At 46.3% G+C, this 11,988-nt stretch overlaps 1 protein-coding gene across 1 annotated transcript in view; it reads left to right on the forward strand.

The window, feature by feature from the left end:
- The window catches only part of NCOA6 (nuclear receptor coactivator 6), a 55,046-nt gene that overhangs the window by 22,190 nt on the left and 20,868 nt on the right, over positions 1–11,988 (forward strand). The window contains exons 7-8 of the mRNA XM_082271432.1: positions 1,069–2,128; positions 6,592–6,701. Of these exons, the coding sequence (XP_082127558.1) occupies positions 1,069–2,128; positions 6,592–6,701 (1,170 nt within the window). The remainder of the gene's footprint in view (positions 1–1,068; positions 2,129–6,591; positions 6,702–11,988) is intronic.

Here is an 11,988-nt window from a genome sequence, read left to right on the forward strand (position 1 = left end):
CTCCGCTAACCACCTACGCCACACCTTATCGTATTTTTGGGGGCAACCTCTATTTGTAAATTTTTTTAAAAATCAAACTTCATAAATGTAGGCCAATATGTATTTTGCTACATATTTTTGGTAAAAAAAAAAAACCCCAATAAGCATATATTGATTGGTTTACGCAAAAATTATAGCATCCACAAACTATGGGATTTATACTAGAGTTTTTTTATTTTTATTCTTATACTAATCATTGTGGTAAACAGCAACTTGTAATGGGACTGCGGGGGACAATCTGACACGAACTGACACTTTGTGGGAACTAGTGACACTAATACAGTGATCAGTGCTAAAAATATGCACTGTCAATGTACTAATGACACTGCCAGGGAAGGGATTAAACATATATAGCATTTAAAGGGTTAACAAGTGTTTTATATGGTGTTTTTACTAAGGCTGGGTTCACACTTATGCGAATCAGATGCAGTTTTCTGAACATCCAATTCGCATGACAGGAGCTCAATGGAGCAGGTTCACACATCTCTTGGGCGGCTGCAGGGCGGATTGCACAAGGGTCCTGTGCATCTTTGGCTCAGTTTCAGGTCCAAATTCAGGCAGAAATTCGGGTCTGATTCGTACCCTGAAACGGAGAACAGGGACGCATCGGACCCCTGCTGTTAGCTGCATCTGAATTCAGTGGGAACCCAGCCTAAGGGATGTTGGATTTTATCCAGTGTTTTGCAGGGAAACAAAATCCACCACATACCTGCTGACAGGACGGAGCTCAGCTTTGTTTACATACGCAGAGCTCTGTCCTGTGTCTCTCCTCGACGATCAGCAGGTTCCGTTGGACATCCATTGGCCGCCACCCACTGATCACAGAAGGGGCACGTGCACCCTACCCGGAAGTGCTGAATCATAAACTAGTCTATAAAGCTTTTCTTTTGAGGAGCGACCAGAAAAAAATAATTAATGGTTTAGCTAAGGAACACTTTTTTTTATATAATATTGTAGGACACATACTGCATTCTGTAGTTGTGTTTATTATGCATAAAGTGTAACACTAATGATTTGCCTAACTTTTAGGTGGCCAGGCAAATGGATCATCCCACGGCCAGCTGCAAGGGTCTCATAGTGGTGCCAACATGATGCAGACCAATCTGATTGGACTTCATAACAACATGAATAACCAGCAAACCAGTGGCAGTGGTTTGAGTCAAGTTAGTATTGGTGGACTGCACGGTCAGGCCCAGCAAGGACCACAGTCCCAGATGCTTAGCATGCATCAACAAATCATTTCCTCCCAGGGACAAATGGTTAACCTTCAAGGACAGACTCCTCTGAACACCCAAGGTCAACTGGTACTTTCAAGAACACAGCTTATGTCGCAGGGACAAATGCTGGCAGGAGCTCAAAATTTGGGTCAGGCACCCCAGAGGATGACACCCCCGAAGCAAATGATTCCTTCTCACAGTCAGATGATGACTGCCCAGAATCAGGCTGTAATGGAGCAAATAATGCAGGGAAATAAACAAGGATTTAACAATCAAAACCAAGGGAGTGTCATGGCAGGACCTAGTCAGATTATAAGGGGACCAGCCTCTGGTCTAGGCAACAACATGATTCAGTTCTCAGGGCAGGCTATTTCCCAGCAGGGAACAGTGGGTGGTAATCCTTCACAGGGTGTCAACATACAGACTCAGGTCCTCCGACAAGCTGGACCAGGACAGCATCTTCAGCAGCCCCATGCAGAAAACTCTGCTCAAGGTACTGGTGACTTAGGTACTATGTTGTCTGATTTACCCATGCAGCAAACAGGCAATATGGCCCCACAGCATCCTCAACACTTGCAGAACATGCCTGGGAATAACGGACCTGGACAACACTTTCCCGGACACAGCCTCTCCTTTAGTTCTCCATTTGGTCAAGGTGGCAATGGAAATCAACTGTCCTGTGGACAAAATTCTGCCTTCCCTGTCAACAAAGATGTCACATTAACCAGCCCTCTTCTGGTAAATCTTCTTCAGAGTGATATATCTGCTGGTCACTTTGGTGTAAACAGCAAACAGAACACGGCTGCTGCCAAGCCAAAGAAGAAGAAGCCACCAAGGAAGAAAAAGAACCAACAGGGGGAGGAACATATGAAGTAAGTGATTATTGGTACCAGCAAAACAATATGTTGTGGTTGATGTATTAATGCGGCTCGTCAGTCATTTTTTCATCTTTCCCTCTACTAAATCCTCTGCTCTTGTTGTTTTAACTTTGGATAGTAAAACATTTTTTTTTCTGACAGTAAATACCTTCTACAGCCCACTTCCTCTTTCTTGTCTGGTAATTTGCCTAGGCTAATGACATCATGCACAGCCCTCTCTTTCTCATTCTGGTAAGAGTTTGCCAGCACGGGAGGGAGGGATTAGTCATAGGAAAGCCAAGGAAAGCTGGAAGGGGCTGGATAAGGGCGGAGATAACAGGAGACTGCAGAGATCCATGAGTTTTCATCAAGAGAGTAGAAATGTGCAGGCAAGCAGTGGTGTGTGTGTGTGTGTGTGTATATATATATTATTGAACAACATTTTTAAATGCAACACTTTTGTTTTTGTCCCCATTTTTCATGAGCTGAACTCAAAGATCTAAGACTTTTTCTATGTACACAAAAGGCCTATTTCTCTCAAATATTGTTCACAAATCTGTCTAAATCTGTGTTAGTGAGCACTTCTCCTTTGCCGAGATCCATCCAACTCACAGGTGTGGCATATCAAGATGCTGATTAGACAGCATGATTATTGCACGGGTGTGCCTTAGGCTGGCCACAATAAAGGGCACATGGATTATCTCGGCAAAGGAGAAGTGCTCACTAACACAGAATAAGCCAGATTTGTGAACAATGTTTGAGAGAAATAGTCCTTTTGTGTACATAGAAAAAGTTTTAGATCTTTGAGTTCAGCTCATGAAAAGTGGGGGCAAAAACAAAAGTGTTGCGTTTATAATTTTGTTCAGTGTGTGTGTATGTATGTGATATATGTGTATGTATGTATGTATGTATGTATGTATGTGTGTGTGCTCCTCTGTGTCTGTAAATCCAGGAAGTGAACAGTCAGCAGCTTCAGCTCCCCACATTTAAAATGGCTGCAGCCAGACTTAGTAGAGGGAGATTTCCGCAGTGTATTTGGCAAGTACAGAATCACAGTATATTTAAAATAATATGCAAAGTGGTTGGAGGGAAGCTTCAGAATGGCAAATATGTTTTTATTACAAATTATGTGAGCAGACTGCAGTTCCTCTTTAACCACTTCCGGACCGCCCTCCACAGTTTTACATCGTTACTTTGACCTTAAAAATTTTTTTTACTGGAGTCCTCTTTGACATAAAAGCGGGAGAGGTGAGCTATCGGTAGCGGGGAAAAACGATCCGGTCCTTTCCCCTCCTAGGCAGGAAGTCGAGTGAGGGCAAAATGGCCCCTACTTGACTCTATGGCCTTGGAGGTCCCAACGGCCTTAAAGGACCCTTTTTTTTTTTTTTGCTTTTTAGTGTAGATGTGAGATCTGAGGTCTTTTTGATCCCAGATCTCACATTAAAGAGAACCTGTCCTTCTTATTTATATTACAAGGGATGGTTTACATTCCTTGTAATAGGAATAAAAGTGATTTGTTTTTAAAGGGAAAATGTAAGAATAAAAGGTAAAATAAATAAGAAAAAAAATGTTAAAGTGCCTCGTCCCTCCGAGCTTGTGCGCATAAGCGAACGCATGCGCAAGTCGTGCCCACATATGTAAACAGAGTTCAAACGACACGTGCGGTATCGCCACGATCGCTAGAGCAATAATTTTAGCCCCAGAACGCCTCTGTAACTCTAAACTGGTAACCTATAGAATTTTTTTGGAGATTTTTAAGTACCAATGTTAATCGCCATTCCATGAGCGTGCGCAATTTTGAAGCATGACATGTTTGGTATCTATTTTACTCTGCGTAACATATTTCACATTATAGAAGACAATTGGGCTAACTTTACTGTTTAGTTTTTTTTAAATACAGTGGATGTATTTTGTCCCAAATAATTGTGTTTGACAGACCGCTGCGCAAATACCGCGTGACAAACAAATATTGTACCGTCCGCCATTTTATTCTCCAGAGTCTGCTAAATATATATATATATATATAAGTTTGGGGGTTCTAAGTAATTTTCTAGCAAAAAATACAGATTTTAACTTGTAAACAAGTGTCAGAAATAGGCCTGGTCCTTGAGCCCCCGTTCACACTGGGGCGACCTGGTCACCTGACAGGTCGCCGTAGGTCTCCTGCCATACAGAAGCTATGGACCCGTTCTAATAGGAGCGACACAAGTCGCTCTGACTTAGAAAAAGGGTCCGGAGCTTCTTTGGGGCGACCCGGAGCGACCTGCATAGACTTCAATGTTATAAAGTCCGTCCCGGCTGCTCCGAGGTCGCGGGGCGAGCAGCGCGCCGCGACCTATGAGGTCGCCCGGCGAAGTAGCGTCGCCCCAGTGTGAACGGGGCCTAAGTGGTTAAGTATGCTGAGCTTGCAAAAAAGAAAGCTAACCTGTTTTGCATAAGATTGATATTGTTAATAGTAGAGGCCATAGTTCAGCAGGAACCGGACGAGATTTTGAACCATCTATTATTAGCAGGCTGAATACCCAAGTTCGATCGATCGATCAACTTGGGTACATCTAGTCTGTTGAATTTTACATAGGATTATTGATAGTGGCTGTTATAGCCGCTAGCAATAATCACTGTCCTCTCCTGGTGGGGACAGCTTCCCCCACCCCGAAAAGGCTCTGCGGAAGGGATTTCCCCCCCCATCAACACAGTCAGTCAGAGAATCAAGAGATTTTCTTTCTTGCCCATAGTTGCAGGAAAGAAAATCGCTCTATCTATGGCCAGCCTAAGAGTGGTGTGTATTGCTCCATAGCAGCCAAGCAAACATACATTTTCAGATTTCAACTGTCCTCGTAGGACAGATTGCTACCAGGAAAACTGCAAACTTTCCTCTTTGGGTTAGTTCAGATGGGTGCTGACACCAGTCCTGCGTTCACACAGATATTGACATGCAGCTGTCCCCGTGCAACCACGGTGTCTGCATTCACCCTGGGTGGATGTAGGCGCAAAAACAAAGAGAGCCTGTATAGGATGGGTGTCAGCGCCCATCTGAACAAAGTTTTTCGGACTTTGGTTAAAGAGATATCATCCTCCTGTTTTGCTTTGCTAAGGTTATGACATTCCTTGTTTAGATGACTGAATCTTTCAGCATTCATCCACAGCAGGGAATTGGTAGCAGATATACCTGAAACTGAGAAATATGTAGGCTGCCATTGCTGACCTTCTCTTGAAAAAATCTACCAACCTATCTGATTTTGACTTCAGTCTTTTCAGATTTACTGACCTTGAACTAATATGATAATTAGGAAAGTCAAAATCTCTTATTTGCATGCATGCTCCAGGTCCAGTACCAATTAATTGGATCATCAGGACAGCCAGGGAAGTCTATTTTTCTAAAGAAGCTAGATGTTATAGCCTCATTCGTACAGGTTTTTGTTTATGTGAACCTACTGGCTGCTATTACCTTGTGCAGTGGCTCAAAGTCTATAGAGTTTGTTGGCCTTTAAAGAGGTTGAAAACCTCAGAATTTAAAAAAACAAACAAACAAACACCTGAAAGACAAACACATAATGAGCTAGTATGCATCACATACTAGCTCATTATGAAATACCTTCGAACGAAGCTTGCTCACCTCCCTCACGGCGACATGTTCGGTCACTCTTCTTCCTGCTTTGCGTCAGCCATCTGATTGGCTGGAGCCGAGGTGACGTCACTCCCGCTCATGCACGCGGCAGCCGACTTTCATGGCACTTGGCTCTGAGCGGCCGTTCCTTCCGAGCGCATGCGCCAGTGATGTCACTGGCTGCATGCAAGCTAAATATCTCCTAAACGGTACATGTTTAGAAGATATTTACAGTACCTATAGGTAAGCCTTATCATAGGCTTACCTATAGGTACAAGTTGCAGAGGAGGGTTTACTTCCTCTTTAAGGTTCCTTCTACACTAATATAGATGCAGTCTTTCACATTAATTGCAATGACTGAGCATTGAAGTGATACTATAGTATTTCTAGTGATTTTGTTAAGCTTACAAGTCTAACTGGATTTTATATCCTTTTTTCTCATTATTATTCAAATAAAAATTCACTACTTGAATTAATGCTACTATATTCCTGAGTATGTTGATTGCTCCTGCCGGTTTAAAAAAAAAAAAAAAAAAAATCTCAGATTGTTTTTTCTCAGCAAAAGAAAGAGAGGGGTGTACTCTTTGCTCAGTCATTCAGATCTTAAAATTACACAGGTCTATTCACAGCATAGTAGTAAACCAGCTTTTACAAACTAGTCTGACTGCAATTTACTAAACCTGAACTATTTGCATTAATAGTTTATATTTACCAGACATATACATAAACATTTTACTTAAAAGATAATACCCACACAATAATAAAATAGTATACATTTTCGTTAACCAATTTTAAGCCTTGAAAGGGTACTACAGTGTGTTTGTTCAGGTAATATGCCTAAATCTGTAACCAACTTGTTATTTCTTTATAGTGCTGCTGAATCTCGTATGGAAGACTCTGATCAATCTGGAATGGTTGGAGATCAATTAGGAGCCTTAGATGCTGGTCAGAAACTCTCAGAATTCCAAAACCGACCACCAGGTGAGAACCAACAACAATACTACAATTGTAAATGTTCGCCTTTTACTCATTTTGATTTTTTTTAAATATCATTAATACTAAACATAATTGGAATAATATCGTTTAGTAGACGAGCTGCTACAGATGTGCACAATGCTGGATTAGGATCAGGCTTAGGTGAGTATTTGGGTAGTTAGGAGGGAGCTACTATTAACAAAAAAAGAAGTAAAAAAATTGGATTTTTGTCTTACCCTAAAATCCTTTTCTCTGAAGTTCGTTGACGGACGCAGTCTTCTGAACTTCATATCAGTAGGGTTATGCTGCCCCCTACAGGAGTAGGACACTAGGCAGAAAGTTCTGGCTACGCCTATTAGCAGTCCCAGGGGGTATACCCTCTCTCTCCCTGCTATAGGATGTCAGTTTTAATCTGCCTAGTCAAGAATAAGGACCTAGTTCCTTGCTGGGATCTCTCGTCCTGGCAAAGTTTTTTTTCTAGATAGTTTTTTTCTAGTTAGCTTTTTCTCCCGATTTTTTTTTTTTTTTTTTTAACCTGTGAGATCTACAAGCAGCTATGCTGGATCTGGGCGATGGGCTGGATATATAGATCCGGTGGTCACCCCAGCTAGCCTTAGCTCCACGCTGGGTCGGCCGCGACATAGTCCCACCGGACGGGGACTGGCCCTGCGAGTTAAACGTCTCACCAGGTCGCATACAACCGGGTCTAGGCCTGAGTCGCAGCGTTCCTATTTGGCTGATAGCCCCCCCCACTTCGGCAGAGAGGGGTTCTGTCAGGAGATGGCGCCCGCCTGTTCCTGGTATGGCGAGTAAATGTTCCCCCCATCTTCCCCTGGTGGGTTTTGGAGTGGCCGCGAGTCCCTCCCTAGGACGGTTGGACCCTCACAACCCTGGGTTCCCCTCTGTCCCATCATGCACCCCTGCCTACCTGCCCTCCCCTCGTAACTTCTGGGGCTATTGGGACATTTGTAACTACTCCCGGGGGCTGGGTACGAGCTTCAGGCCGCAGTGGGGGGGGTGCGCCGCCGGTGACGGGCGAATGATCACCTGGGGGGGCTTCTACCTGTGACTCCAGGGCTCACCTTCCAATCTATCCCATCCAGGAGCCTGCGGGGTCCCCACAATGGTCCTCAGTAGCTTTGTAGGCCACCATTTTCTTGTAGCCCATGTGCTCTGCATGAATCAGCGGCCATCTTGGTACACCTGGTGCCATTTTGCGGTGGTTTTCGTATAGGAATCACTGAATGGGAGTTTCTGGAGGTGTTTTTCTGGGTGGAGCCCCTCCCTATACCCTTGTGCTGATCTTCAGATCTTTCTTTCTGGATCGAGATCGCTGCTGACACATGCCGTGCACACGCTCTGGGCCTCCTGGTGCATCTTTGGTGTAGGGTGGTGAGTGAGTTTGGGGGGGGGGGTCTCTCTCTGCTGGGGGTCTCAAGTGTGCTCTGCCTGACCTCTTGGGGGTGCTGTAGCATGGTGGTACATTTAAAAAATAAATACATTTTTTTTTCAACTTTTTGCTGACAGGTTCCCCTGGTTGCTACACGGACCCTGCAGAACATGTGTCCCCACCTGACCCCCTCACGGAGGCTGCAGGGCCCCCTGGATCCCAGGTGTCAATAGATGCACTTTCCGCGGTCCTGGAATCGTTTATGTCCCAGGTAGAGGTGGCCTTTAAAGGGCAAGGTGCTAAAAACGCCCTCTGCCTACCCCTGCCTCATCTGATGTCTCAGATTCTGAGTCTGACTCAGCCACCACAGACTCGTGTCTTCCTGCCGGGTCTACTACCTCGCGCCCTGTCTCCTCTGACAGTGAGGAGGACATTTCTACCTCCGCAACCGCGCAAGAAAAGGCGCTGGTGGGCGTACTGATTGTATCTGTGCGAGACCCTAAATGGGGAGGACGCAGCTACAACTGCGACTGAGGCGCAGGTTACGTTTGGCACTCACAAACCATCCAGAGCGGCAAAGGTTTTTCCTTTTTCCCGTGTTTTTTGACAACATGCTCAAAAAGGAACGGGAGCGCCCAAAACATTCCCCTGGGTTGCCTAAGCTATCCCTTTGAGGAGTCCCTTTATAAAGGAGTGGACTGTGCCCCCTACGGTGGACCCTCCGGTCTCAAGACTGAATAAAGCTACCATGATCCCAGTGGAGGATTCCCCGTTCTTTAAGAATCTGGTGGATAGAAATGCGGAGTCTGTGGCCCGCAATATGTACTCCCTGGCGAGGTCTGCACTCAGACCGTTGTTTACGGTTGCCCTGGTCTCGCAAACATTGAATGAATGGGCTAAATTACTATGCTGTGAGCTGTAGGGGAAACATCTTCCTCCTGCCTTTGAGGAGCTGGTGAAGGGGCTGCAATTTGTTTGTGATGCCGCGCTGGATACTGCTCCCATATTGGGCCGACTGTCGGTTTCGGCAGTGTTCCTCCAGCGTATGCTTTGGCTAAAATGCTGATCTGCGGATCAGACTTCAAAGAAGGCCTTGACTGATCTACCTTTTCAAGGAGATTGCCTGTTTTGGGGCTTCCCTGGATGACATTATCAAAGGTCTCACAGGGGGTAAGAGTACCTTTCTCCCACAGGCTAACAAGGGTAAGGACCCTTGTCGCAGACGGGGTCCTACCTTTTTAGCACACAAGAAGTTTTTCATCCCTCAGGGTCAATCGATAAGGCAAAGCCCTTCAAGACTCCCTCGGGTGGTTCCAAGCAACCCTGGTCTGGCATACAAAAATTTCGTTTCTCCGGACCTGAGGACAAGGCCACTTTGGCCTGAAGGTGTGCCTTCCCCCGTATCTGGGGTAGGGGGGCGTCTTTGCCGGTTCCCTGACCTGTGGCTATCCCGGATACAAGACAAATGGGTTCAAGAGGTCATACGGTCCGGTTACAAGATCGAGTTTCAATCCGTCCCGCCAGTAAGGTTTTTCTCTTCCAATGTGCGACTGTCCCCAGATCTCTTACAGGCTCTCTTTGGGGGCAGTACAGGACCTGGTACAACAGGGCCTAATAGTTCCAGTTCCGTGTGCGGAACGTTTTCAGGGCTTTTATTCAAACTGGTTTATGGTCCCCCGGAAGGAAGGCAACGTGTGTACATTCCTGGACCTGAAGGCACTGAATTGCTTCGTGCAAATTCAAAAATTCAAGATAGAATCAGTTCACACAGTGGTGGCTTCCCTACAGCAAGGGGATTTACTGGCCTCCATAGACATCAAAGAAGCCTACCTTTACATCCCGATATGTGCAGGACACCCAACGGTTTTTCAGTTTTGCCGTGGGAGAGGATCACTATCAGTTTATGGCTTTACCCTTTGGTCTTGCCTCTGTTCCTCGGGTCTTCACAAAGGTGTTGGCTCTGGTCCTGGTGCTGTTGTGACAGCGGGGGATATCGGTCCTGGGTTACCTGGATGATCTGCTTCTGCGTATGGAGTCTCCCACTGTGCTAGAAACAAATTTTGGCAATCACCATGAGAACTGGAGGAGTTCGGGTGGATTCTGAACCTTCAGAAGTCGTCCTTGGTTCCTTCCATGAGATTTGACTATCTTGGCCTGACTTTGGACTCGTCCTCAGCCAGGGTGTTTCTTCCTCCGGAAAAACTCCAAAAACTACAGACTGTGATTCAGCTGTTGCTGTCCAGCAAGTGGTCGTCCCTTCGGACCTGTATGAGAGTTCTGGGACTGATGGTGTCGTCCTTCGAGGCGGCCCCATTCGCTCAATTCCACACGAGGATCCTCCAGAAGGAAATCCTTCTCAAATGGAACAAGAATCCAAGTTCCCTGGACAATCAGATCAGACCGGGGAGTCCCTGATATGGTGACTTCGGTCCCCGATGCTCAAGCAAGGGAAATCCTTCCTCCCTGTATATTGGACAATTGTCACCATGGATGCCAATCTATCCGAGTGGGGAGGGGTTCTCGGCAGGTTGTCTGGTCCCTGGAAGAACCCAGGTTACTGATCAATGTTCTGGAGCAGAGAGCGATCAGGCTTTGCCTAGTCCACTGGACCGAGCACCTGCAGGGTTTTCCAGTGCGGATTCAATTGGACAATGCCACGGCTGTGGCTTATGTCAATCACCAAGGGGGCACCAAAAGTGTCCTTGCAGCCTTTGAAGTGGCAGGCATCCTTTGATGGGCGGAACACTTTGTTTCAGCTCTCTCCGCTGTTCACATTCCAGGAGTGGAAAATTGTCAGGCGAATCACCTCAGTCGACAGGCCTAGGATGCAGGGGAATGGTCTCTCCGTCTGGAGGTATTCCAGCAGTTGTGCCTTCATTGGGGCACTCCAGATGTAGATCTGTTGGCGTCTCCGATCAACAGGAAAGTGCAGAGGTTTGTGGCCCGCTCCCGGGACCCTCTGGCAGACACAGCAGACACGCTGGTGGTGGCCCTGTGGGGTCAGTATCAACTGGTGTATGCCTTTCCTCCTCTCAAGTTGCTGCCAAGACTTCTTCACAGGATCGAGGCGGAAGGGATTCTGGTCACTTTTGTGGCTCCAAACTGGCCTCGCCGAGCTTGGTGCGCCGTGCTGGTCAGACTAGTCGCAGACGCTCCTTGGAGACCTCCTCTCAGGGAGGATTTACTGTCTCAGGGTCCAATCTTCTATCCTGCTTTACGGTCGCTGGCTTTGACGGCTTGGCTGTTGAAAGCCAGGTGCTGAAGGACAGGGGTTTGTCTGCTTTAGTAATTTCTATTCTGCTTAAAGCAAGGAAAGCGACTTCTAGGAAGATCTATCTTCGTACGTGGAAGTCGTATATTGGTGTGAGTCTCTTGGGGCTCCTCCTCGCTCTTACTCGGTGGCTCGGATCTTGGCTTTCCTTCAACGGGGAGTTGATCAAAAGTTGGCCTTTAGTACTATCAAGGATCAGGTCTTGGCCATGTCAATCTTCTTCCAAAGGCCATTAGCCACCCATTCCCTGGTGCGGAACTTCATCCAGGGGGTGCGACACTTGGTACCTCCGGTGCGACCTCCGTTGCCACCTTGGGACCTTAATTTAATGCTGTCGGTACTCCAGAAACCTCCTTTTGAAAGTATTCGGGAGATTCCCCTCCTTACCTTATCCCAGAAGGTGGCCTTCTTGGTGGCTATTACTTCTGCGCGCAGGGTGTCATAATTGGCGGCGTTGTCCTGTCATTATCCCTATATGGTGGTTCACAGGGATAAAGTGGTACTTCATCTGGATCCGTCCTTCCTTCAGAAGGTGGTTTCCAATTTTCACCTACATGAGTACATTGTGTTACCCTCTTTGTATCCTAAGCCAAAACATCCTAAGGAATTTGCACTGCATACTTTGGATGTGG

Source organism: Pelophylax lessonae, assembly GCF_965119305.1.
Source record: "Pelophylax lessonae genome assembly, chromosome: 11".
Taxonomy (NCBI): domain Eukaryota; kingdom Metazoa; phylum Chordata; class Amphibia; order Anura; family Ranidae; genus Pelophylax; species Pelophylax lessonae.